At 43.7% G+C, this 27,927-nt stretch overlaps 1 protein-coding gene and 2 non-coding genes across 8 annotated transcripts in view; all 3 read right to left on the minus strand.

Annotated features, from left to right (window-relative positions):
- The window catches only part of PUM1 (pumilio RNA binding family member 1), a 131,454-nt gene that overhangs the window by 39,902 nt on the left and 63,625 nt on the right, over positions 1-27,927 (minus strand). For 3 of the 6 annotated variants that reach the window (XM_090058669.1, XM_090058670.1, XM_090058668.1), the window contains exons 6-10: positions 27,224-27,390; positions 24,176-24,446; positions 10,270-10,363; positions 8,372-8,488; positions 2,967-3,115 (exon numbers count right to left, since the gene is read on the minus strand). In XM_090058669.1, the coding sequence (XP_089914795.1) occupies positions 2,967-3,115; positions 8,372-8,488; positions 10,270-10,363; positions 24,176-24,446; positions 27,224-27,390 (798 nt within the window). The remainder of the gene's footprint in view (positions 1-2,966; positions 3,116-8,371; positions 8,489-10,269; positions 10,364-24,175; positions 24,447-27,223; positions 27,391-27,927) is intronic. The other 3 variants (XM_090058673.1, XM_090058672.1, XM_090058671.1) reach the window with 2 other exon arrangements.
- LOC149859495 (small nucleolar RNA SNORD103/SNORD85) lies at positions 5,576-5,659 on the minus strand. The gene has a single exon (XR_016443690.1). It is a non-coding gene; the product is annotated as a small nucleolar RNA SNORD103/SNORD85 (small nucleolar RNA).
- On the minus strand, positions 9,944-10,030 carry LOC149859496 (small nucleolar RNA SNORD103/SNORD85). The gene has a single exon (XR_016443687.1). It is a non-coding gene; the product is annotated as a small nucleolar RNA SNORD103/SNORD85 (small nucleolar RNA).

Here is a 27,927-nt window from a genome sequence, read left to right on the forward strand (position 1 = left end):
ATGATATATTCCAAAATGATCCTACAGAAGAGTTTTACAGTACTTTCCTATGTAAAAAAGGATTTCAAGTCATTCACTCACTTTACTTCAATAATCTTAAATTCCCTCTTTCCTGTGCATGTAAATGGCATCTACAGAGCTAGCCTATTCTATATTACATCTCTTCCTTCATTCTTCTTTCCAGTAGTTTTCTCCTAAGCCCCTGACAGAAACTTAAAGATCACTGTTTCTGTTGTTCCTTTGGAGGATTTTTTTTTCAAACTGAATTTTCAGTTTTCTACATGGAGTCAAAACTGAACTTATTATTCAAAATGAAGATGCATCATATAGAGTTTATGCCATTTTCCACATATTATAATTTTGCAATAGTTTTAAGTTTTCTGCTTTGTGTCTACTGCTGCACTTCAAAAAGGTAGTTTCAACAGACTTTCCAAAAGTCATATAAGCCTTCCCCTTCCTCCTTTACCCACCCACTCAAAGATGTATTTTGAATTAGTCATTGACAAAAGTGCTCACAAGCTGTTTATACTGCTCCTTTTAAGGGCACGCACTCGTCAACTGCAAAATTTCATTCATGTTACTTAGATCACCATGTTCTGTAAACTCTTGTGTGCTATACATACTTCTTTTCTTCTGGACAACCAATATTTAATGAGCAGGCAGAACAGTTACAAGTCAAAACATGTCATAACATTTAAGTTGAACAAATACCAAGACAAAATCTGCAAAACAGACCATGCCCCTCCTTGTCAACTGGGTTGAGTTGAGAAAATGTGTCAGCATGAAGAAACCATGTTAAGATTAAGCCATCTCCATCACGTTAAACAGATATAACACAGCTGAGGACAGCCAAAGGCAATTCTGGCTGCTGCTGTAAGAGGTACCCAACTTGTTTCTACTACAATTTCTTTGCACAGATGCCCACTTTTTTTTTTTTTTATCAAGAGCACTTGTGCATAATTTCAATTCTCTGCCTGGCAGCAGAAGGGGTGGTGGTGCTGAGTTGTGCCCCTCACTGCTGCCAGGTGGGCAGAGGGCCCTGTGCCAGCGTGGCGCGGAGCTCCCAGTGGCGGCAACAAGCTTCCCCACCTGGTCCTGCTCTGTCCCGCTGTGCCAGGTGCTACCCGCTAGGCCATGGAGTTCCTGGGTGGGGGCAGTATGGTGGGGAACCCGAGTCCATAGCAGGCAGCCCACCCCCCGTGGTCTCCATTCGTGTAGCCGGGCTCTGCGCTCCGCTCTACCACAGCAGCTGCCATCTACAATGGGCAGCAGCCAGGGCTCAGGTGCTGCTAAAGGGGGCACAGGGCTACAGACCTGGACCCCTGGCTCCATGAACTTGCCAGATAGAGGCCCCCCTCTGGCAGGGCTGGGGAGGCTGTGGGTGGGGAGTAAGGGGCAACCAGCAGGGCTCAGGGGTTCTGGTTTGGGAATGAGAGGCCTGGACCTGCGTCCTGGAGAGCTAAGGGAAGCCCAGGATCAGGCTCCCACTACACTGGCAATAAGGCATGATTAGATTTAATGTGCGATTCCACAATCACACCTCCTACCATGCACATATGGCATGGCAGGAGGTGCAATTGTGTGGATTGCGCATTAGATCCAATCATGCCGCTACCTGCATCTGTAGAGGGGGGTCTAACATTCCTATGCTACCGTTTTCCTCATTACAACTTCCAATGTATTTAGCAGGATGTCTAACTCATCTGCAGCAAAGAGCTTTCTTAAATAACCTCCTTTCGTAATAGCCCTGGGTGGGCTGTTATTTGGGCCTAGGGGCCACACAGGGATTTTGATGAGTTGTTTTGGGCCACGTTAGCATCTCTTTTGCCCCCCCCAGCAACAACTCAGCAAAACTTCTGTGGGATGGGTGGGGCTGCAGGTGGACAGAAAGTAGTGTTCACGAGGGGGACGGGAGGGCAAGGCCAGGATCATAGGGCACAGTCATGGGGCAGTCACAGTGTGCGGCCAGGGACAGAGCCTCAATCTACTGCCTGCGTGCCCTGCCTCAAGGGGGGTAGGAGGGAGTGTCATGTGCACACATGGTGGGGGGAAGAGGAAGCAGCCGCCTAGATGCTGGGTTGCAAGAGCCAGCTGAGAGTGAGGGGAGGGAGGAAGGGGCACGTATAGCACAGCTCACCTGGGTGGTGCAGTCCACAGATGCCCCTGTGGCACTCCACATGGAATCAAGCCCTGCCTGCTCCCACCTGGCGTAGACACCACATGCATGCTTAGGCCCAGTGCTTTCAGCAGGGCTGTTCCTGGTACAGCTGCAATGGCAGCTGCTCGGCTGTTGATCAGCTCCGCTTGCCTCCAGTAGTGGCTCCTCCTCCTGCGGCATCAGTCTGGGCAGGGAGGAAGCTTCAGCCAGGCAGCTCCTGTACCAGCACCAGGCTAACTCCTGGCTGCCTTCCACCCACTCTGCTGCCACTCTAGACTGGCAGCTAGCAACACTGTGCTAAAGCTGGTGCTTGTTAAGTCTACAGCAGTAGTTATCAACCGATCTAGAGGCAAAGCTCCCTTCGATAAATTCAAGGCACTCCTCAGAAAATGCCAGCTCTTAGTTTTCACTTGATTTTTTTTATTACCCCCCAAAAAGCCTAAAGCAATTCTTCTACTGCAAAGAACTCAGAAAACCCACAGTGGAGCAGAAAGTTTTTAACTTTATGGACTCCGATGGAAAATCTCTGAGTTTATCTCAAGGCATCTCAAGGTACTGCAGCACCCTGGTTGAGAATCACTGCACTACAGGCAGAAAACTCCAAGACGTGGAAAGAAAGGTATAATCCCACTCTACAATTTACAGTGAATACTTTATCTCCCTCATTTTTATGGGGTCCAAAGGATTGTCACATGTTTAACCCTTTCTTGACACAGAAGTGCTACAACTGGAAATAGCAATGTCTTAACAACACGCTTACCGCAAATAGAAGATAACAACTGCACCTGAAAAATATGCTGCATCTTACCTGTTGTTGCCCCTGTTGGGTCTGTTGTGTGGTCTGCTGATTTGCTGAGTTAGTTGCAGCAGCAGCGGCGGCGGCTTGCTGTTGGAAAAGACTGGCAGGATACACTCCCCAAGGTACTCCATAGTACTGATGAGGAACAACTGCAGGACCTAAAATGCCAAAGGGGAATTCAGTCAACTTCTGTAATAAAACAAGAGCTGCCACCAAAACAGTCATCAAAAATACCTGCTCACATCATACTTTATTCCACAAATCTTTAACGTGACACGAAGTATTTAAAAACTATGGGTTTGTGCTATTTTTTTAAACTCTTTTTTGATAATGTACAAGCAGGGCCTGAAGGTTTTTCTTCCCCCCCCTTTTTTTTTTTTTTTGCTTTAGATATACCTAGCATATCAATTCTGCTCACTCACAGCTTCGCTGGAAACCCAAACCATTTTTCTTTTACTGTGATCTTTGACACTAACTAAAAGGGGAAATGACAAACCCTTAACAAAAAAAAAAAAATCCTATCCAAAAAGTGCAACTCCTTGGTATAAGTGCAGGTTTTTTGATACAGCCTGCTAAAAGTCTCTTTTGCTTTCATAAGTCTTTTGGTTTGTCATGTCATTCTGCAGTCAACCCAAAAAGTTAGACATGATCTGTCCTGAAAAACTGTCCAAACCTATTTTTAAAAAGGTGCTTGTTTTTTGGGGTTTTTTTAAGTCTCTCAAGCCCTTTTTGCATACAACTAGATTATTTAGCAAAAAGAAAAACAGATTAACTAGCAAAAAATAAATGAATAAAAAGCCAGATTGTCTTTATGCTGCAGGGCACATTTACAGAACAATACATTTATATATATTTTACCTTAAGTGGGAACAGAAAAATCTGAATTCTGAATTGTTGCGTTTCAGGTGGGTTATATCAACTTCCAGGATTCGCGCACAGTTATTTTGGTGATGACTGGCTTGGCCTACATCTTTAAATAAATCTATTCAAGGAAGACTGGCATACAATTAGACAAGGAAGCAGTATGCTGCAATTAATGGCACAATGTGTTCCATCGAATGGAACCGTGTTTGGAAGCAATACATTTTGTCTGCTTTATGTTTTGATATGTTTTGTTTTTTGAGAGATCAGTAGGTTAATAAAAATCTTTTCACTTCTATATTTTTAAGTATAACACAAAGCCTATCTCAAGGGTTGTTACTCACTCTTGCAATGAAAATGACTTTAGATTGCAACATGCTTGTCTGAATATACACACAACACTAAATTTTCAATTGTGTCTGCTTTACATTTTACACTGCATCAGAAAGGAGTATTCAAACTCAGACAGCAAGAAGAAAGCCAAAGAAAAACGGCTTATATTTTAAGACAGACAAGCAATGCTTTCAAATACATAATGCATTAACTAACTTGATGAAAGTTCAATTACAAAATGTTGTAATGAAAAAAACCCATAATTATGTCTCATGAATTAATTAAAAAAATTACTTTGCCAATGGAACACATTTAACAAACACATGAAGAGAATGTGGATACTTGGCTCGCAAGAAGCAGTGAACTATTCCAAGATGCAGCACACAAAGTAGAGTGATGGTAATAACAGGAAGATACAAAAAGAAGCCATCAGGCAATAGATCTGGGCACAGCGAAGGGAACAAAAGGAATCTATAAAAATGAATATTTGCCTCAAAAAAGAATCACACTGAAGTGCTTTGAGAGCAATTCATTTTGTTGCAGTCTGGACTCAATCTGTGCAAACTACTAGGGTGCACTGGTTGCAGATAACAACCTGTATTATGCTGCAAGATGCTGAAATTCACCAACAGTAACATGGTTACTCTTAGTTTGCTGCCTTTAACTCATTTAAAATTTGCCTTTCTACAAGGGGTTACGTTGCACCAATTGTTGCATCTAAAGACCCATCACAGCCCCGGTGCAGTTCGGCCATGAAATGAGTAGCCGAGGCTTCGATGCCAGTATGCGAGCCATAAATCCAGAGTGGGCAAAGTTCACACTTCACTCTAGAGCTCTGCCACAGAGCCCACAGTCACCATATTGATCACGTGGTAATGGACCATTATGCTTACTCGACAGATCTGTTTCTAGGTAACAAACATATTTTATGCGTGAAAATGCCTTTTATTCCTGTCACAACCGCACATGAACACAATACAGACTACTGCCCGTTTCCCAGAATGCTATTGTCCATGTTGACCTACGCAGCCAAGGGCACATACACTGAAGTAGATAGCTGTCTGCCAATACCTAATCAAAGCAGATCAGTCACGGCATGATGGAACCACTGGTTTCTGAGGGCCACAATTCTGCATTGAAGAGAAAGGCAGCTACAATATTCTCAGTTTTAAAGAAACGTGTAACCACAGGGCGGGCAACTTGCCCAAACAGTCTTCATTTGGATAAATATTGCCATCTCCATTATAAACCAAAGGAAGCATAGTTTAGTTTAATTTTAGTTCTGCTACCATACACGCACACAATCTGATCTCCTGACTAGGGGCTACTCCCTAAAATTGCCAGTCTTCAAATGTAAAAAAAGAGACAAGTTCTTCAAGTTTGCAGACTGCTTTTCCACAAAGCGTTCCAAGCACACCTACAAGTCTGGCTCAGCTGGACCGAGCGCATGGCGAGGGTCATTACTGAACAGTGTTCGCAGTGAGGGCAAATGTGTCACCGCTGCCAGACTTGCAGCTTTTCTTCATTTCAAGAATGACTGACCTTGCTTTACTCTTAAGATCACATAAAAAAAGACACTATCCTGGGCTTTTGAAGTCAAGCCTTCTATTGCACTGTGCCATTAAAATCACAGTCTTAAAGCTCACATGAAATATTCCTTTCAGAAGGTATCATTCAAGGAGTACCATGGGACCAATAAGCAAATATGCTTTTGGCAAACTTTTTCCCTTAAGAGTTCATATCAAACATCTATGAGCAATAGTATGCCTTTGCTTTGTGTCTGTAGAGTATCTAACACAATGGCATTTGTCTATGACCAGGATCCCAGTACAAACAATAAATACCACTTCACTTATATAATCCTATCATCAGGTAGTATCAGAAAGTCACAGAATTTGGTATCAGTAAAGGTGCAAAATCACAAACAGCTAACTGTTGATAAGCCGAGGTATCCTATTTTCTTAATACCCAAAAATCTTTTTGTATTTTGCATCTCCTAAATGTACTACAGAACCAGCTATGTCGCCTTCAATAATTCAACACTAAACCCATAAATACCCTTCCACAAATCTATGCAGTCTTTCCTTCTTCCAAATCAATACTCGTTTAAAAACTTAATTTGGTGTTTGTGGATGGGGAGTCACTGGACTGACAGCCCCAGAGAGAGAATACAATATCCCTTAAGATAATCTTAATTGGTAGTGAAAGATTTAGCCACATGACACTTCATTTAAAGTCACCTAAATCAATAAAACCAACCCAGACTCAGTAATTTCATTTCTCTATCTCAGCTACTACAAAAAAGTAAATCTAAATCGGTTTACTGATTTTTATACTTCTGGATGTAGTTACAGGCTTGACTTTTTTTCTCATCAGAAAACAAACAACAACAGTGGTCTTCTGCCACTGCAAAGTTTTAGTTTACTATTACTAAGCTAGTATTTTTTCTTTCCCTCAGAGAGTTCTACTCATTCATTCACAAATAGATAATCACTGTCATATGACACTTAATTGACTCCTGAACTATTACAAACATCCTTGTTCTCTTGTTCTTGGCTTTCTTCCATGTAAGCTTAACCTGTGCACCAACACAGTGTGCTTTTACCCTATCAATCGTGCTGTTCTTCTTTTCCTCCTAGGTGCCAAGCACATTTGAGATGCATCTTCAAAATGACAACCAGAGGGTAGAAAGGAGACTTAAAATTATAATCCATAACATACTGTTTTATATACTCTATCAGAGAATGGTCAGACTTGCCGCAATCCTACCTGAACTTGACCTCTGTATGGCCCCAAAGGTTAAAAGCTAGTAAAGAATTATGTAACAACTGCTAAACTGCAAAACATTCACCCCTCAAGCTTCTTACTCCATATTGTTTAAACAAGTTTCACCCTGTTGCTAGCACTAACTTGCAGTGGTGAAAAGCCTCAGAGCTGCTAAGGGACTTTTTGGGATCCAAGGCCTGGAATAAAATAACTGAGGGAATAGAAAGAATAAATTCTTCAAAGGCCCCCTATATAAGGTAAAGGGGAGAGGGGAGACATAGGTGCAGATTAACTGTAGCAAATCGCAAAAGGAAAACAACAAATTGTATTTAACACTTTCTTGGCAGGAAAGTGTCTCTGTCTCCCTAAAATTCATTAGGCATATTTCAAAAACTTGTGGCTTTCAAGTGTTACATAAGAAATAAAAGTGTGCAAAAGAACTACACTCCAATCGCACAGAAGGATTACTGTATTTTCTCACACGTAACACACCCCCTTCTACAGTACGCACATTGAATTTTAAGGGGGAGCCTGAAAGGCGTAGGAAGGGAATCTTCAACTGAGGTATGCAAGGGGCAGCAGCTAGGGACCTGAGCCTGCTCCCAAACCTGCTGCTGGCCCTATATGGTGTATAGGAGCCATGGACTGATAAGACACAAAGGGACTGGAGTCCCACTGGGTGCTGGGTCCAACTCAGTGAGCAAAGTCTGGGACTGCCTGCTGGTCCAGAGCCGTGTACCAAGTCCAACCCTGCATGCTGGTTCTGGAGCAGCACACATCTTCGTCTGCACTCTGGCTCTGAAGCCACGTGCCAGATCCAATCTGGCATGCGGCCTCTAAGCCAACGTGCAGTCCCACACTTAGCACACACGTCCACCCCAGAACATGGTTCCAGAGTCAGCATGCAGCTGGGGGAGAGGGGGGTGCTGCTCACAGGTCTGGAAATTTGCCAGTGAAAGGCAGGAGGAGAGGGGTAGAGCAGCAACAGTGGTAACGGCCACAGCTCCCAGTTGTGGCAACTGAACAATGCCATCACTCCATCCTCCCTACCACTCTCCAGCCAAGTTTCTGGACCTCTGAGGCTCCCTTTTCCTCACATAACACGCACCCCAATTTTCCCCAACAGGTTCTGGGGAAAACCATGCAGGATAAATGTGAGAAAATACAGTACATTCCAACAGCAAAACTTTACCTATTGTGCACTAGGATTTTTTTGTAGTTGTTCTCAACTTCAGAACCCACATTGAGACTTATACCTACATTAGAGGATTTAGTCTCTAGGGATAAGGGTTTAAAATGCAAACAGAAATTCTGTTATAAGGCTTATAATAATTTTCCCAGGCTACACTGATACACAGTTAAAGGATTAAATTAAGTCTGCACCAACTGTGGCATGTAAAACATTTTAGGCATAAAAAGAGAAGTTATCCAATGAACAAATGAAAGTGCCTCACCTAATGTTGCAGCTGCTGCAAGTCCTGCGGCATATGGATCTGTTCCTGGGGGAGCAGCACTGATGATGTATGGATTGGGAACAAAGGCAGCAGGAGCTAAACCTGCTGAAAACATACCTGTCAGTAAAAACAAACTTGACTAGAACTGCAGCCCTACCAGAATACCTAAAACAGTTTGACTAACCATCTTGCTATAAATGAACAGCATAAATAGGTTTGAAGGGCTCTGATTTAAAAGTAAGAAAAGTTGGCAGCCACTTTTAGATGACAAATCATATACATTTTCACATGCAGTTCTCTGGAGGCTATAGACAATGGGGATTAAAGTTTTCAGTCTTATTTAAACCACCTAATGCGAAATTGGTTGGAAAGGTATGATGTATAGGCAAATGGATCTTGATTCCAAAACATGGCACCCCTAAAGAAAAAAAAAAAGGCTAGAAAAAACATAGTAGAAAAAGTTCAGTTAATTTTTATTCGGTAGTATTGATGCATACCTTTAAACTAAGAGCACACTGCAGAAACATAGCCAGGAAAGCAAGGAGAACTAGCTAGTGCTGGTTTCCATACTGCCTTGGCTAGATTACTACCTAAACCCAAGATAGCTATCTTAGTGCCATCTTAAGTAGCAGATGCTACACTGCAGTCACTTCTGTGATTATAGGGCAGGCAACACTTTGGCTTCAAAAGGGAGTGGGGGAGAATGCTGTTTGAGTGCTTGGGAGGGTGCAGCAGGGAAGCTGTAATAGTTGCATGTGCATGAACCTGTAACAGTATAGGTATAGCAAAACTCCAACTTTAGCCCTGCTTCAGGGTCAAATTTACATTGATTTAATTCCCTTGTGTCCTTATAGTATAATGCGCACATATCACTATAGGATTAGGCAACAGCTGCTCGAAGGTAAGTTAGTCCAGTTTTGTACCGCAGGTCAAATGACCCAGTTTGACAAAGAATCTCAAGGCACTTGAGATATTAAAAGTACTTTCATAAAATGGCATTAAGTAAGGGGAGAGGCCCACCTGATTTAGAGATGAAGGGCAACATACATGGCTTGGAATAGTTGATGGGTTTTGTTAGTGGCAAGGATTTTTGTGGGTGGTATCTCTGATTGGACCAGTTGTATATTTGGCACAGATATAAATAATCTTTTGGGTATGAAGTGCCCTGAAAGGTACCTGCCTCACATTTCCTGGACCATCAAGGCTACAACATTACTCCAGCTCTAATTTGACTGGTTGACAGATAGAAATAAAACATTTGTCATGACTAAACAATTTCACTGTCATCAATGAGCAAGCCTTCAGCAGCTCTTCTATTTCCCCCCAAATATACAAGACTAAATGCAGCACTCCACAAGTCAATCTTTCTTGAATACTGTGAATACCAACACATTTGAATAAAGGCATCTTAAACATTTATACCCTGAACAACTTGAAATTCCATCCTGTGGGAAGACTTAAAAATGGACTGCAAAGCTAAACTAGACAAAGATGTAAAATTCAGACCTGAGTTTAAGTTCTATACTAAAAATCCATGTTCTCACTTCATTGTCCTGGTTACCCCAATTTATGTCTGGCTCAGAATAAATGAGTACTTAAGAAATGTTCTCATTATTGAACTGTGTTCTCAGTGAGGGCAAGTGTGTCATCACTGCCAGACATGAATGTTGTAAAGTATGCAATAAGGCATTACCAAAATTTTGCAAAATAATCTTTAAACATCGTCTGTTTCTAAAATACATGTCTAGCACCCACATATTAGAAAAACCACAGTTATGTTTTAAAAAGCCTGGCCACTCCTCCCCACCCCGGGATATTTCAAAGATAGTCAGTAGCAAGTATCAGCCATCTACTCAAGAGAAATCCAATAAAGACAGACCATTAAATGAAAGACTTACCTATGTGTGGCTGATGGGCAGCTGCCAATGCATATTGTTGCTGCTGTGCTGCTGTCAGCTGCTGAACAGCAAGCGCATTCGGTCTTTGGAACAACTGAAGAAATAAAAAGCAGATAGAGAGCTTTATTCATGCACTAGACCAGTATCCTCAGACTTTCTTTTGAAGCGATCCCTCTAAAGTTTCCTAACACGAGTTTGGCCAGTCTTTATGATATGGAAGTGTGTCTAAAAAGGAAGACTAATAAAATGTTTCTAGGTTATCACAATACTTTTATAAAAATATTTTCATTCAATTATTATTATCCCATTGCAAAGGTTTCCTTCAAAACCCTAAAAGGTTTCTGTTACCTTATGTTTTTCTGCCGCCATCCATTGCCTAAAAAATCTCTCTTCCATTTAAACAAAGACGTAAGTCTCCCAATTATGGATCACTACTTGATTACAAAGATTACATAAGATTTTTCCCAGCTACTACAGAGTACACTAAATACAAGACTATATTACATTGCCAAGTAGCCAATTGCTTTTGAGAAATATCAGAAGATTGCAAATGATTGTGGAGGTAGAATACAGAATTGGGAACAGGATGGATGATACTCACAAAAAATTAACTTATATTAACATGATCTAAAAATCAGATTTTTAAGCAAGCAACAGAGAAGCTGCCCTCAGTTAAGTCAAGTCACTTCCACCCCCCACAGACATGGGCACGAGATCTTCTATATTAATCCAGACAGTTGGGAGTATAACACTCTTTCCTGACAGAAAATAGAAGCCAAACATTAGGATTTTTCAGCAGCGTCATGTGCTTTCACATGCAAGGCTCAGCTTGCCAAACTCAACTAAATCTCTGAAAGGAGTTCTCGGCGTTATTTTTTAAGGTGTGAGATTTGAATTTCACTTAAGATGCTGAGAGAAATTGCCATTGTTGTTTTTAAAACAGAACATCTCAAAGACCACACTAATTTGAGAGATGGGATCTAGACTGGTAAAACAAACCAAAAAAATTCCTCTTTAATTTCATGCATCAGACCAGATGCTCAGCACTGCTCAAAACGATCAGCAATTCTCTTCTGGAACTATACATTAGCTGATGGTGGGGCACTAACTACCAACATCAGAGAATATGAATGCCAGATAGCTCCCTTGATTAACTGTAGTAGTGGTGATCCTACCTAAACTTCCAGTGTAATGGGTTTTATATGCCCAATGTACTGCCTTCAATGCTCTGAAGCAAGCTGTCTTAAATAGTACCTTTCTCCCCTTGAAAAAACAAGAGACTCTTTTACTACTTCTACTTCTATCCTCATTGTACAGCTCAGACAACAAAACTGAAGTTTCTTTAGGGCCATTACAACATACAATGTTAGACCAATAATATTTCTACCTGATTTAGGCAGAAGGATAGTTACTTTCAATTTAAAGTTTAGAATTGTTTTTAAAAAAAAAAGACTACAACAATAATAATAAACACACCATAGTTACCATTCTCTTGCAAGGAAAGGACTTCCTTCCCTGATGTTCAGGGACAGATGACCAATGAGTCTACATGACTACTTAAATAACGCAGTGAAGTCTATATTCTTGGGGTTTTTCTCTTTGAATGCCAAGAGAGAGGAAGGGTGACTGCGCCCGAACGCTTGCTAAGAACTTTTTTCCAACTACTCAGTTGGTCTAATAAAAGATATCACATCTACTCAAAGAACCTTGCCTGTCTAATAAAGATGAAGACTTTGAGCCTCCATTCCAGACGAACTGTGATTACTTCCCCAGCTCATGGAATTCAGTATCCTAAAACTCATGCCTGGAGACCTGGGACAAATGGCCATTTTGTGGAGTACTAAAGCAGGCCACATTTCCATCTGTTCTCTAAAGCTTTAGCCTGAATAGGAGTTTCCCTTTCAAAAAAACAGCCAAGAGGATCTGATGTTTGAACACTGATTTAGGCCACATAGAGATATTCAGTTTCTCCCTGGAGTCATGGCTGCCCCGGAAGAAAACTAGTAAGTGTACAGATGTTCAGCATTTTTCTCTCAAAGCAAAAAATGGCTGCTCCGAGAGAAAAATAACCCAGGAACAACTAGGGAGCGTTTCTCCTGAGAAAGCAAATGTCTTTACACATTCTCTTTCAAGAGAAACCACAGCAGTCTTCCTGCATCCCAGGGTGCTTTGCTCCCATGCCTCTCCCAGGTGGGGCATATCAGTCACTAGACTCCAAGCCCAGCAGGGAGCAAAACTTGCCCTTGTCACAATCCCACACTGTACTGCAGGGAGGTACAAGCTGATTTTGAGCAGCCTGGGTCCGTCAATCAGAGGTGCACAGTATACTGCTGCCATCTGTCTCCAAGCAGACTGAGGGAGTCTTCAGAGCATACTACGATGTGTGGAGCACCAGCCCTGCAAGTCGTCTTCTCTTCAAGGGCTCAGCATTGTTTGTTCTGTTCAAGCATCTCCACATAAGTTTTTCTACCTGGAGAACAAACCTAGAAGAATTTCCCCAGACCATTTAAACATGTGTACCCAGCCTTAATCACTGATTACTTCTCTGAATGCCTTAAACCTACAAATGATGAGAGTCTGAACTGATATCCCCCAAAGGCTCCGGGAACAACTATTTAACATTCTCCAGACACTCAATTCTTACTCCTAAGAGGAAAAACCTGTACATGGGGAAGAGATGGAGAGAAAAATCTGGGCAAGTGTTTAGGAATGTTAGTGCCTTCCACCTTTGTATTTCTGGCTCCCTTCTTGTCTGCAAAAACACATTCTCTTAGTTGAGTTCACATGCCCAAGCACACACACATACATAGCCTCTGTGTAGTAACACAGAGATATACTGCCCTTTCTGTGGAGATCCATGAATCTATTACAATGACTACTTTAAATGGTTTGCAACTTGGGGCCAGAACGAATCGGAGGCAACAGGTAAATGTCCCACCTCCTGACATTCCCTCCATTTCCCCTCCATTTCTTTACACTCAAAATAGCTGCGAGGCTCAATCAAATTTTAGAAAAGCTCTGCAGCAGGAAGGGAGTTTTTCTGAGAACAATTCCAAAGTTTACTTCTATTATCCCTTCCCTCCCAAATGATCTTTCCAGGGTCATTCAGAGAATGGGTACCAGAAAGAGAGAAAGCATTGTATCCACAGCTGAAACAAAAGGATTTGCTGAAGTTTCAGAGTTCTTTTCCTTCTGTGGATAATAGGCTTACCCTGATCCTGACAAGTCACCACTTTTGATAAAGTTTTCATAAAAATTGGGAAGAGCACAATCAGTCTTACCCCAGGGAGAAATTCTCCTGTATTAGGCAAGAAAAGTTTCTTATCTTATGTATGCATGGCCAACTGAAGGAGAAAGCAACACAAAGCCTTCCATTAGCAGAGTGGCTCCTTTATCCAGAAATATTTTGCTGCTTGTAAGTCTAGTTGATAAACTGGTGACTAATCTATTTGCTTCCAGAAACAGTAATTAAAGTGCTCAGCAGCTTCCATGTGCATCGGAACTCAGGATGGGAGGAAGTAAATGACCTCTCACAGTGGACAAATTTTCTAATCTTTTCCATTATTCCTTAGGGAGAGAATTTAACAATGAAAATGTTTATGCCTTTTGACTGAAAAGGCCACAGCTCTCCAGCCTGATAAGCCTAGCAGACTCTTCCAGAGTCTGTCTCTCACAGAGTACGTTTACTACTTCAATATTCCATGTAGGAAAAGACAGATTTAAAATAAATACTTGGATGAAATCATTACTTCTACCATATAACCCAAACAAACAGCTAACAAGTAAAACTCATTCTGCTGTCTGTCCAGTTTAACATGTTATAAATCTGTAAGACATAGGTTTGAGTGCCTTTGGGAAGGAGTGGGGGGGGGAGGGGAAGGGCGTGGCAGCAGAGAAAGGATCATCATAATTGAGTGTTTAAGCAAAAAGGACCAAGTCTCTCAAGTACAGCATTCTTAGTAGGGGTGCACCAATAAAGATTTTCTTGGGTGATATCAACATGCTAGCTGCAACTCCAACTGCACTTTGGCCTTCCTGACTTCATCCATGTATGCCCAAGCAATGCTCTTATACTCCTCCCTAGTTATTTGTCCAAGTTTCCACTTCTTCTGGGCTCCTTTTTGTGATTTGATTTACTGAAGAGTTCCCTGTTAAGCCAAGCTGATCTTCTGCTGTATTTGCTAGTCTTCCTGCACATTGGGATGGTTTGTTTCTGTACTCTCAGTAAGACTTCTCTGAAGTACATACAGCCAGCTCCCCTGGACTCCTCTCTCCCCCCCCGCCCCAGACTGGCTTCCCATGAGTTCCCTGAGAGAGTCAAAGTCTGCTTTTCTGAAGTCCAGGATCTTTACTCTGCTGCTCACCATCCTTCCTTTCCTCAGGATCCTCAACTCAATCATCCTGTGGTCACTGCTGCTCAACTTGCCATCCACTACTATATTCCCCATCAATTCATCCCTGTTTGCGCGCAGCAGGTCAAGATCACAGCCCCTAGTTGGTCTCTCCAACACTTGCACCAGGAAGTTGTCCCCAACACTCTCCATACAGCCCGTGCACTGCTATATTGCCCTCCCAGAAGATTTCAGGCCGAGTGAAGTATCCCATGAGAACCAGGGCCTGTGATTGGGAAACCTGCGCTAGCTGTTTGAAGAAAGCCTCATCCAACACCTCCTTCTGGACTAGTAGTCTATAGCAGACACTGACTACATCACCCTTGTTGCTCTCCCCGCTGAACCTAACCCAGAGACTCTCAACAGGCCTATCCAGTTTCATACTGGAGCTATGAACAATCATATGGCTCTTGTACACAAAGTGCAGCTCCTCTTCCTCTTCTCCCTTGCCTGTCCTTTCTGAGCAGTTTGTGCTCATCCATGACAGTGCTTCAAGCCAAGTCTCTGTTATTCCAATCATATCATAGTTTTGTGATTGTGCGGGGACTTCCAATTTTTCCTGCTTATTTCCCAGGCTCCATGCATTTGTGTACAGGCACCTAAGGTATCTAGTTGATTGCCCCGATTTCTCAGGAAGTATGAGAACACCTCCCCTGCTGCTGCCCCCTCCTGCTTGCTCTTCCTCCAGGTCTCCCACTTCCCTACTTACCTCAAGGCGTTGGTCTTCACCTGCCAACAAACTTAGTTTAAAGCTCTCTTCACTAGGTTAGCAAGATTGATTGTGAAGATGCTCTTCTCTGTCAGGTGGATTCCATTACTTCCCAGCAATCCTTCTTGGAACACCATCCCATGGTCAAAGAATCCAAAGCCCTGCTGGTGACACCACCTGCGCAGCCAGGTATTAATTTGCAGGATGCACCTGTTCCTGCCCAGGCCCTTTCCCTTGACTGGAAGGATTGAAGAGAACATGACCTGAGCCCCAGATCCCTTCACCCTTGCACCCAGAGTCCCATATACACTTTTGACCCACTCAGCATCTCCCCGGCAATATCACTGGTGCCCACATGGATGAGCAACATGGGGTAATAGTCAAAGGGCCAGATGAGTCTCGGTACTGTGACATCTTCGATCCAGGCTTCGGAAAAGCAGCAGACTTCCCAAGACAACAGGACAGGTCGGCAGGCGGCTCCCTCCATCCCCCACATAAGGGAGTCTCCAACCACCACCACCTGTCACTTCTTGGTGGCGGGTGCCTCAATCCTTCCCACCTTGGTGAGGCCTGGCATATCCTCCTGCACCAATGGAACATGCTCCTCCTTCTCTGTTGTTGAGGCCGCATATCTGTCCTCAAGACAAATTGCTGCAGGTGGACGTGAAGATTTCTGGTTGCTGCCATGTCACAGGCTTCAAAGCTTCCACCCTCCTGAGAGTTCATGTCCTCTATCTTTTCTAGCACTGCCTCTGGCAGTTCTTCCTTCAGTCTCAGAGGTCTCTTCCAGCATCAAATCGATAACCTCTTCATGGCAGAAAATGCTTCAGAGCCTCATCACCTCCTCTTGCAGTTCTCTTGCCTGTTCCCCAAGAGACACCACCAGGAGGCATTGCTTACACCACAGTCACCCCCCAACCTGACTGCCACTGGGAAGAACCTGCAAGCCACAGTCCCCACAACACAAAACTCTGACCCGGTGGAAGCCTCGATGGTGAGCAGCCCAGCCTGGACAGAAACTTCACAGGTTTGGTCTCCATTGCCCCAAGCAGATGCAGCGGAAGCGGCTCTAGCACTGTAATATCCTCCAGCCTTTCCCTGGGTCTCTTGATCTGCCTTCCATCTCTTACTGCCCTTCTTCCAAACACACTTTCCCTAGCAAACTTGCCTGGAAGCTGGTCTGTTCCCTGGCCCCAACAGGTTCCTTTGTCCCTGCTTCCTCAACCAAGCTGAAAGGCTCTCCTCTTAAAAGCAAGGGGGAGGGAAAACTAATTTGTGAACTGGCCTGCAAAATGCTTACTCTGTTTGCAGCCTGTTTGCTGGCTCCCTGGCTTAGGGAATCTCCTTTTATACCTTGCTGGGCCTGGACTGGCTCCACCTCCTTGTTAAGGCTCGTCAGGCCCAGGCAGCAAATCACTCAACCAGCAACACTCCCAGCTTCTGTAGATCTTAGCATGAAGAACAGGAAACACTGCACCACAGGACAATTGATCTAGTCTTGCCTGCAAATTTCCTTTAAGAAAGTGTCCACAGATGTAGCTCACTCTAGAGACAAATAAATCATCCAGAATAGGTGAAAATCTACAAAGAAGGATTGTGATTTGCAGTCATTACGTGAAAGTTACTATGCTCTTTATTAGGAAAAAGTATTCTTTTTCCTCTCAAAGCATATTAAGCAAACTGTAAATTTTAAAAGGTGGATTTGAATCAACCCTGGAGTTACCTGATAATGCAGGGTTTTTCAACTGGGAGTACTTCTGATGTCCCCAGGGGGCACTCGCCAGTGGACGCTGCTGCCAGCACGCTCACTGATTGGCCATGGGACCCCTCCCCCCCCCCGGATGCTGATCGGCTGCTGGGGGACACCCCCTGCTTGTCTGGCCACCAGGGGACTCCTGCCTTCTTGACTGGCCACCGGCAGTACAATGACCCAAAAAGGTTGAAAACCCCTGTAATAATGCATTCCCCTGCTGCCAGTGACCTACCAGCTGCTGCCTGCCCCCACCAGCAAAATATGCTGATGCCCCCACTGGCATGGCACTGTAGACATTATTCAGAGAGGAACGTTTCAGGGAAGCATAGACATATTTTCCTACTGTGCACTGTACATGGGTGTTTACAGACACATAAGGAACAGGAGGATGGCAGCAAGAATTACAGCACTGGGCTTTAGAAGCAGAGGAAATGTTGCTTAAGAAGAATCTAATACAACTGTTTTCAAACTATGAAAAACTGTTGGGGCGGGGAGGGAGTGCAGCACAAGGGGGGGGACGGGCAAGGAGTCTGCAAGGAGCCAGCACCACTGCAGCCTTGCAGGGGGATGAGCCTGCAGCAGGCTCTCTTAGTGGGCTGCTGCGCCTCTGGGACCTCAGTGCAGCAGGCATACAGCCTAAAGCAAAAGTAGGGCCAAGGCAGAAGGTACTGGAGCCTCAGCAGGTAGTGCCCACCAAGCCAAGCTGCAGCAGCTGCTAGGATGAGGAGTGCCCTGTGCCTGGCTGTGCTGTTCATCTGTGAGGGAGGAGAGGAACAAAAATCTGTAGCTCAAAGAAGAGCTCAGCTCAAAGTTTGAAAACTGCTGGTCTAACATGTTATAGGCCACCTAAGAGTACAGACAAAAGTACATTGTAGCTGATTTAAAAAAATTACTGTGGGGGGCTGCTGTTGCTGCCTAGGAAGATGCAGCAGCTCTTACAATCTGTTTCCTCTGTATGATGTTGTAGGATTACAAATTAGCTAAAACACCCTACCTTTGACTCTGACTAGAGCAGGGTTAAAGCTGGAGAGGTTTTGCTACATTCAAATTACTACTGAATCATTCAGATACAACTGCTTCACCATAACAGCTTTTATCAGTCTCCTCTGGTATTGATACATTTATTACCGCTGCCTATACTTTAAGGGAGGATGTGAGACAGCTGACACTAGAATGGTTGTGGGGGTGACCGGCTGGAGGTCTTGGAACAATATGGATTCAAAACATGAGTAAAGCAAGTGGTGAAGCTTTCAGGAAACTTGGTGGTAAGGTCAAATTAATACTCCTCAGGGAGAGGATCTGTCCCATTCCACCTATAAATCAGCCCCTTTGCACTTGTGGAGGTCTTTGGGGATGAAGGGTTACCATGTCGCTGACGGCTGCAAGGGGTCTACATAGTGCTATGGAGGAAACTGCCCGCTGCTCTGTGTCTAGGGGTCTCTATAAGCCTTCAAAGCCTGTTGCATCCACTGTTCTGTTCAAGCTTCATCTAACCCGTTGGCACTCCAGCTGCTAAGACAAGAAAAACTGAGCTCAGGGAGCCAGTGAAGCCCCCACTGATACGGAATTACTAAATGTACTGTGTTCATCAACAGGCTTTGAAGAACTATGCTCAAAACTCGAGGAGGGACATAAAAAAATCACAGAAAAAACCAGATAAATATCACAGTGTAAACCTGTTTTGACAGATTAATATTGCTTTTCATTCCATTTTTTCTTTTACAACTGAAATAAGCAAGATCTAAGAAGAAGTCATGCTGCAGCTATGAAAATATTTGTAAACATCTAAGACTAACCCACAAAGTGTCATAAACAACAGTAGTTTTCAACCTTTTTGTACCAGGACCCATTTGTAAACATTGATGGCCAGTCCCAACCCAGTAAACAGTTTACTTAGGTAGGAAAAGCAGCTGGCAGGGAAGAGACTATACCGTAATAAACAGGAGGAGGAGCATTTGAAATGGAAGAGCTTGCCCCTTACCGAGTTTTGGCAAGCTGTCAAGGGCCACATAGGTAGCCCTGCCCCTTGACAGGTACCCCACCCCCCGGTCACCATCTTGTGACCAGAAGTCCACCCCCTAAATCCTGGCCTTGCCACCGTAAGTCCCTCCCCTTGCCCCAAAAGTATTCCTTTCAGCAAGGGGTTTGCCATCTCAGAATCAGAAAAATACCAAATTATATTCTAAAAAGTGAGCATCTACAACATTCATGAATTTGGTTTCAAAAAATATTTTTGTCCTGATTTATATGCGTTTGTGTAGTGTATGGACAGGTGACTGCACAACAGCTTAAAATGAAGTCTTATTCTTGTATATTGTGAGGGGTGGGTATAGATTTGTGGGGGCTGTGGGTGTGTGGGAAGGGTGGATGGGGTTTGTGTATGGCAGTGCAAGGGGAGGTGTAGGTGCATGTGTATGGACAGGTGTGTGTGGGACTCACCTTATGAACACACACACTCTGCCTCATACCTGCAGACACGCTTGCGCACACACATACACCCCCCTACCAGCGCGGTCCCATGTTCCGCGGTCCGGGGATGCAGCCAGGAGCCACCTGGTGCTGGAGCAGAGGCAAGAAAGTAAGAAATTGGCTGGGGGTGGGTAGGGCTGGGCTGCTCAAGCCTGCTGAGGGCTCCCTCTGGGTCCCATTGCCCCTGGCTCCAGCCAGCTTTAACAGGGAGCCAGGGTGAATAAATATTAATTTACTAAATTTTTTTTTAAGAGACTCTGCAGACTGAATAGAATGGCCTGGTGGGCCAGATCTGGCCCGCGGGCTGTATTTTGCCCGCCCCTGCTCTAAGGCACTGTGGCACCCTTGGTTGCAAATCATTGCTCACTTGCTGCTTTATACACAAGCTTCAGCACTCAGCCAATAGTTACGGATGTGAGAAGGTTAAAACAGGGCTCCATTGTTTTGCAATCTGCTTGGCATGCCAGGATCTCCAAGCATGCTTATTTCCCAGCAAAAAAGCAGAACTTACACTTAAAATACACACTGCAATTTTGACAGAAAGGTGCATGTTGTATGTGAGAAATAAGGTATACAGTCTTTTTATTGTTCTTAGGAAGTATTTGAAAAATGAGATTCTTCAGATACTTCCTTCAGGAAACAATTAAATATCTACCCTTATAAGGGAGCTAGACTGTACACAACAATAAAAACATCCATGCTGTGTGGTTTTTCAATTTTACTTAGAAATATGTTTACTCCAAATTATTGCAATTGGAGAACTCAGCAATTAGCAAATACACTAGGAAATTAGTGCAACTGGCAAATGATAGCAGCCTGAAACACTTTTGGAATAGACCCCAGTAAATTTGGCTGCTGGACTTATTGCAGTAAGTAAGTACCTACTCTGTCCTTTGGAGCCAAATGCATTGTGTTTTTTTATACTGAAATATGTTAAGAGGGAGGAGGTTACAACTAAGAGTTAAGCACTACAAGTAATGGAAGCCTTGCATTAATACAGCAGATCTATTTCTGTACCTCCTTCAGCTCCCAAATAAGACACACACCTTGTTCTGTGCAAGCAAAATGTAGGGGGGGGGGGGTTCCAGCATTTTACCTGCCACAGCACAGACTGCCTATGGCTGAATGGAGCTGTGATGGAGACCACTTGTCAGTGTCATTCACCCTGCCCTTGCAGCTCCAAGCCAGAGGTTTAACCCTCTTGCAGCTGTCAGCCTGGGAGCCAAAAGCTGCTGCCAAATTGGCAGCAGCTATGAAAAGGTTAAAACTCTAGCTGTGGAGCTGCAGTGAAAGAGAATGGGTGATAACTGAAAAGTGGACTCCACCCCTGCTCCATGTGGACAGCTCCCAGCAGCCATTCTAGCATGCCCATACCTCCGTCCCAGTGCAAAAATCCATTTCCTCGCTTAAGACGTGCTCTTCAATTTTGGATAACTAATTTTCATGAAAAGGATGCATGGAGTACGAGATTAAATATAATATATATAGATCTTGTCTTCAAGTTCACTGTAGGTATAAGTAAAATGGTAAGGACATTATCCTAACATAATGCGGAAACATTTAGTTGCTTCTTCCCATGAGACTATTTTGGAACCATTTATTTTCTAACAATATTATCTGAATCTGAAGATATGAGCCAAGTCTAACAGATACATTCAACATGCACCAGCTGCATTACTGAGTGCAACAGTATATCCTGCTATCTACTGAGATCAGTGAAGTTGAGGTGATACAGAATTGTAGAGCATGTAGGCCAGAAGCAGAAACAGTGAAGGACAATTACATTAAAAAATGGATATTTCTAGATCTGCTGCATGTAAACATTATTTGCCTAGTCTATTTTTTTTATAATCATATCAGTCAAGTTTGCAAAACTAATATAGCCACAGGAGCTGCACTGTAATTTGTTTCTTGCAGCAACAAACTTTTCAGCTAGATTCCAATTTCAGAATTTTTATTGCCAGTGGTTAAGTTCAAGAAGACAAACACCCAATTTCTAGAAACAAAGAATTCATAAGGTCGGCAGAAAAATAAAAAGTTCACTTAGAATTGTAAATTGTAAAAGTCTCATTTTCTATGAGAGACACGAAGGAAATTAAAGCATGAATTACACAGATGTTATATTTCTGCTGTCACCTCTCTGACCATAACAATGTTTTGGAAAGCAATTTCTTCTCATTAGCTCTACTACCGGACCCTACTTCGAGCTAGATAAAAACTGCAAAAAGGTTTTCAAAAGGTTTCAGTTTCATCACATAGGAAAGAAAAAAAAAGTGGCAGCACATTGACAAAATCCTTCACATCAGAAAACACAACACAACAGTTTAAAAAGAAAAAAAAGAAAACTTAGTTTGGCCATTTTCAATCTAGTGGAGTATAAATTAGTGAAATATTTGTTCTGCTCATCATCAACAGCACTTTGCTCTCACAAGCTCTCCAAAAACCAGTGAATAAAGGAGCTTGACCAACTAACCCACAATATAGTCAAGTTATTTATGTTTAAAAATAGCAAGAGCTACTGGAGTGGCCCTCCATATAAACATGGAACATTTCACTGGCATTTTACTACACATAACAGGAGACTTGCTTTATGAACTGATGACCAGACATACAGGTTTTCCTCAATTTATGCAGTACATGCGTTCCCGGAGAATGGCACATAAATTTAAATTTGTATAAAGCAAACCTACTTTATAATGTAACAAATAGGGATAGGTTCCCATAGCAGTGCGGGAGGGGAGTGAGTGAGGCTGGGACTAGGGAAGGAGCGGGGGGAGGGATGCACAAGGTAGCAAAGCAGAGGGAACAGAGTGGCACTCACCCCAGCCACTGCTGCAGTGGCCCCAGGAGCAGCCGGTGCTAAGTGCTTGCAGCCGCTGAGCAGCACCGTGCTCCATCCATTCCCCCCAGGCCTGGGCTCTGCCGATCCCCACTCACCCCAGCTCTTGGGCGATGCCGCACCATGGTGCAGGCAGCTCGTGTTGGCTGCTCCCAGGGCCGCTGCAACAGGGGCAAGTGTGGACAAGCAGAGCCCTGGGAGGCACAGGGTGCGACACAGCTTGTCTACACTCAAGCTAGCCCGTTTCAGTGACCCTGGAAGTGGCTGGCACCAGCTGTGGAGGGAACCATCAGTGGGTGTGTGGGGCACGCCTCTTGCTGCTCTGCACCCCCCGGGGGGCTGTGGGCTTGGGGGCTGTGCTGGGCTCTTCTTGGGAGGCAAATGCCTCCGGATCCACGTGCGAGACAACAGGCTGCCGCAGCAGGCTTAGACCCATGACAGCACTGGGCTCTTCCCAGCACTCGGGGCAAGCCACACTGAGTGCCAGGAACAGCCCAGTGCCGCCACCAGCCCCAGCATGTAGCAGCAGCAGCAGCCTATTGCCCCACGTGCAGATCTGGGGGCATGCGCCCCCCGAGAAGAGCCCAGCATACCCCCCTAGCCCACAGTCCTTCCGGTTGGTGCGGAGCAGCAAGAGGCACCCCACCTTCCACTGACTGCTCCCTCTGCAGCTGGCACCAGCTGTTCCCACTGCAGCAGGGACTAGGGTGAGTGCGGACAAGCTACACAGCATCCCGTGCCACCCGGGGCTCCTCTTATTCCCCCTCACCCCAGCCCCTGCTGCAGCAGCTCCAGGAGCAGCAGACACTAGCTGCCTGCACCAGGGCACAGCACAGCCCAGGAGCTGGGGTGAGCAGGGACAAGTGGGGCCCAGGGCAGGGGGACAGACGAAGCACAGTGCCATGGTCCTTTCCCCTCCCCACAGCAGACTTACCTGGTTGGGCCCAGGGGGGTGGAGGGGTGGTGCTATGCCAATCACGTAAAAGTGAATTTACCTCGCGTATAATGAATTATGGGTCTACAAATGTTCATCACATAACAGTGAATTTGCATATACAAAACCCACATTTAAAAACAAACAAACAAACAAACAAACAAAAAAAATCAAGGAAACCTGTATTCTGTCCATGATGGACTGTCTTAGGCTGCCTGAAGGGAAGGCTGGTTGAGTACATCTTGTAAGCTACGAGTTTTGGAGGGGGCACTTGAAGCAGGCAGAGTACCCAGGAATTTTCAGTGGATTCCGACCTCATTTTATCTTAAAGTCACAGCCAAGCTAAAGCAAGACACTTCAGACACACCCTTCTCCATTAACTCCATTATGATTTGGTACTGCAGAGATGGCAATACACCACTGCAATTTCTAAGCATAACAGTATTACTTTTGAATCCATTACTTTATCTTTGTTGATCTGCTAGTTAAAAGTAGCTTCACACGTCAGCTGTCTGAAGCTACAATAATTCAACAGCAGTACCTTTTTACCTATTTAATGACTGACTTTAAATGTCCTTAATACTGTTTTCCAGTCTGCTATATACCAGGAAGGCTTTCATCAGTTTAGCACAGTACTTGTTTATAAGGTCTCTTGTTACTGAACAGTGTTCAGTGAATGAGTAGCCCCTCCACACAGGTAACAAAGATTACATGCTGCCTCTGGGACAAATGAGAAACAAGGAGTCAGCTGATTTGTCTACTGGAAGCTCTGGAGAAGGGAAAAGGAGGAGTTTGTGCGTGAATACTTTACCTGTTGTTGAGAATTGTAATCAAAGAGCCCCACAGTTGCTGCTGCTGAGTCCACTGGTACTTGAGTGCCAGAGTAATCAAACTGAAGAGGCTCCATGCCAACATGTTCCATTGGATCCAGAGGAACACTCTGTGACTCCATGTTGGAGAAATCTTCCACAGGCTTGGCACCATTAGTACTCGTCAGCTGGGCTAAGCCCTCCGATCCATTCTGATTTGGACCCAGAAGATCCACTTCGTTAGCAGAACTCGGACAGTTACCAGGTGTACGGCTACACAGAAAGATAGATGCAAGTATGACTAAGGTACAGCTGGCCAAAACAATTCAGTAGTTATTTCCACTGTTAAATTAAGCACATTCCACGTATTCTACTAGAGTATTTCTTCTATGAGATTTTCTTCAAAGAACAATTAAACCAATAGGGTGGCATGATTATCTTATCTAAGGATAGATGGAAATAGCTTACTAGTGAAACCATCTATTTCTTAAAATTATATTTTCCAGTCCAAAAAGTTAAAAAGTCATTGTAATAATGCTGTCTTGTTTGCAGGTGAAAAATCATATAGTATTGCTATCTGTAGCACTGTACATGCCCTTGTAAAGCTACCAAAAGCAGATGAACAAACATGCACCCTGTCTAGCACCACGGGAGTGGTGCAAGGCTACAACCATGGCCTTGATCCAAGCAGACTTTTTCTCTAGTGCTATGTTTTGTAATGCCAGGTGTAATGTGTATAGTTATATGTACAGGGGGTCTCTTACTCCCTCCCAGCATCCCACAGTGCTATACTCTAGGCCCCCCGTCTCCCCCCACCTCCCCAAGGGGAGGGAAGGGAAGAGGGGCAGCAGCAAGTTTGCTCTGCCCACAGAGGATGATGAACCTCAAAGAACACAGCTGTCCCCAGAGCTGCAATTCTTCTTGCCCACCACCCCTCCAAAGGTGGTGGGCTGTTTTTGAGTCCATGGAGTACAAAAAATAAGTATTTAAAAGAGATGCAGAATGCACATTGGAGAAAAACAATCCAACATCTTCTTAGGGAAATGGAGATATAGGGCCTATATAACTTCTTAGACTTAATTACCCTAGCTTCATCTGAGAGCTGAATGCTAAGCTACTGGGATGTGGACACCATCTGTGACAATTAACTGATTAGCAAGGAAAGGGGTAGGAACTAAAATTGACTGGAAACATTTTGGACAGTGTAGCTCCCTTCCGATGCCACACTTCTCTAAGAGCCAGAATTTAACAGGTGAATACTCAAAGATTTTCCCCCCACCCTGTAATGTGAATAAACAGCAGGAACAGTTCTCCAGAGGAATCAAAATAGCACAGACTCTTGGTAATGCCTTTTAGCAGAAACAAGTTAATGGAAGCATAGCACTATGCTTTGAAGGGTTTCCCCAGCATATTTTTTTAAAAGACATTTGTTTTGTGAAATATGTATGTGGTTCCACTCCTGTTTTAAAAATCCCATCTTTAATATTTAGCTCAATTTCTAAATGCTTAAATCTTAAATGTTGGTCAGTCATAAGGAACCCAAGAGGGAAAACCCTAACATGACTACCCAAAACCTCTAAGATATGCCTACTGCCCTGAACATGTAACACAAAATGGGGGTTATTTTATCATCATCACCTTAAAGTCAGTTCCTCCAGAGGGTAAAAAGTCAGTCAATTTACATGTTATGATGGATTTTTAGGTTAGGAGAAACCAGTCATGAAAAAAAGCACTAGAAAATTACTACCGTTAGACTTTTTTAAAAGGTGTATATTCCCAGAGCCACTAAGCAATTATTCCAGTATTTAATGCTGTTGCTCTACAATTGCACCCCTTAAAATCTGTTTATAGATCCTGTCATGCTATTTTAATTGCTTCACGCAGCTTTGGACTAAAAGGTGAAGTAGTTCATCATAACTGCACGGCCAATGTTATATATTCATATGTTAAAACAGATGATAAACTGGTATATGTCTCAGAGCTTCGAATTTTTTAAAGGAGTTTTCTTAGACTTTGAAATGACACCAAGTGCATAGGATGTCGTAGGATATGTAGCAGCAGCAAGCACACATGCATTTGCCGTACAAGTTGATGGCCAAGATCCAGGAAGTTTTCACCAAACCAAGAGAGAAAAAAAACTTTAAAAATTCAGACTACAGACTATAAACATCTAAGAACAGTTTTTTATGGGAAATAGTTGAAGTGACACAATCAATTTTAAACTAACGTGGTATATAATTAAAACAAAATATATATTATTACACATACAACCACCCAATTTACTTGATTACAAGACAAGGTCCCATCTTCCCCCCATTTAACAAAAGAGTCCCTCCTCTTGGAATTGAATACTGGTGGCAAAGGAGGGGTTAGGCAGCTACTCCAGCTCCAGTTCTGGCCCCTACCCTGTGGAAAACCACAGCTGTTGCCTGCAACCCCTGCTTTTCCACCCTGCAGCCTCAGGCCCCTGGTCTGCACCCCACTCTCCCCCAACACTGCTTCTGCCCTCCTGCAGTCTCCCACTTCCCTGCTCCCCATCTGCAGCCTCTGTCATGGCCCTCCCCTATCTCTTTGCTCTGGCCCTAGCAGGCTGTCCCAAGCCATGGAGCACAGACAAAGCCTGCAGGAACAAGGGTCAGCAGAGAGGGGGAGGGTTAGGTAATGGGGCAAGTCGCCTGCTGTCCCCACCACCTCCCCACTACCACCCATCCCCCACTACACCCCCACCTCCCCTGAAACCTGTACCACTATTTCCCTGTTGCACAGAAATTAGGTAAATATGAGGGTGTATTTGTTTGTATTTATTAACACCCCCCCCCAGCACAGAATTTGCCCTGCACAGATCAATGAATGGACAAGAACTGAAGTCATTCTCCATCTCCTGCATCTATGAGGATTCCCTGTTTGTACCTATTGATGTGCTGTCAACAAAAATAAATAGACCTGAGCAAACAGAGTCTTTTCTGGCACTTATTACAAGACGCGTTTTGCAGGATTTCCAAAGGTAAAAGTAATGCATTAATCTAATTCATAAGAGAACGTGTACATACCTGAAATCTTTAACATCTGGATCAATCCCATTTTGTACAGGCAAACCATTGGCCTTATCCATCACATCTCCTTCCTCCTTTAGATCGCCTAATTTATCTCCATCAAATGTACCCTTATTTTTCTTATCACCTTTATCATTTTCATCATTTTCTGCATCCCTTGGCCCCTGGACAAAACATACCCATTCATTTTAATATGCTCATTTAGTTTTCTTCAGAGATATTTAGCAGCAAGCTTAATCATGTTACATTAAATATGATACATCACATTAAAACAGCATTTTACTTGCAGCAACAGGTAACAGTAAAGATTACCATGACTGTAAAAGATAACAAAATTAGCATTTTCCTATTTTTTAAAAAGAAGCTGGACAAAATTGTGCATAACCTGTTTCCTATGCTTAGTGAGGCAAGGCAAACTTTCAAGGTGAGTGCCTAGTAGAAATAATGGGCAACGTCTTCAAAAATACTTACAGCCCATTTTCAAAAATGACTTTGGTGTAACATTTTCATGCTTAAATATTTGCAAAACTGGCAATAGAGTCACGTGTGTGAAGACAAGGGCAGAGCTGGAACCGCACATTACAATTTTAAAAACAAGGACAGGGATATACGTGGGTATACTGCTGTCTGAACCGCTTTTCACTCTTACATTGACTAAACTTAACATTGTGGGTGTTCCTCTAAATTTAGTTATAAAAGGC

The sequence above is a fragment of the Crocodylus siamensis genome, chromosome 7 (genome assembly GCF_052110815.1).
Source record: "Crocodylus siamensis isolate JL-2025a chromosome 7, ASM5211081v1, whole genome shotgun sequence".
Taxonomy (NCBI): Eukaryota; Metazoa; Chordata; order Crocodylia; family Crocodylidae; genus Crocodylus; species Crocodylus siamensis.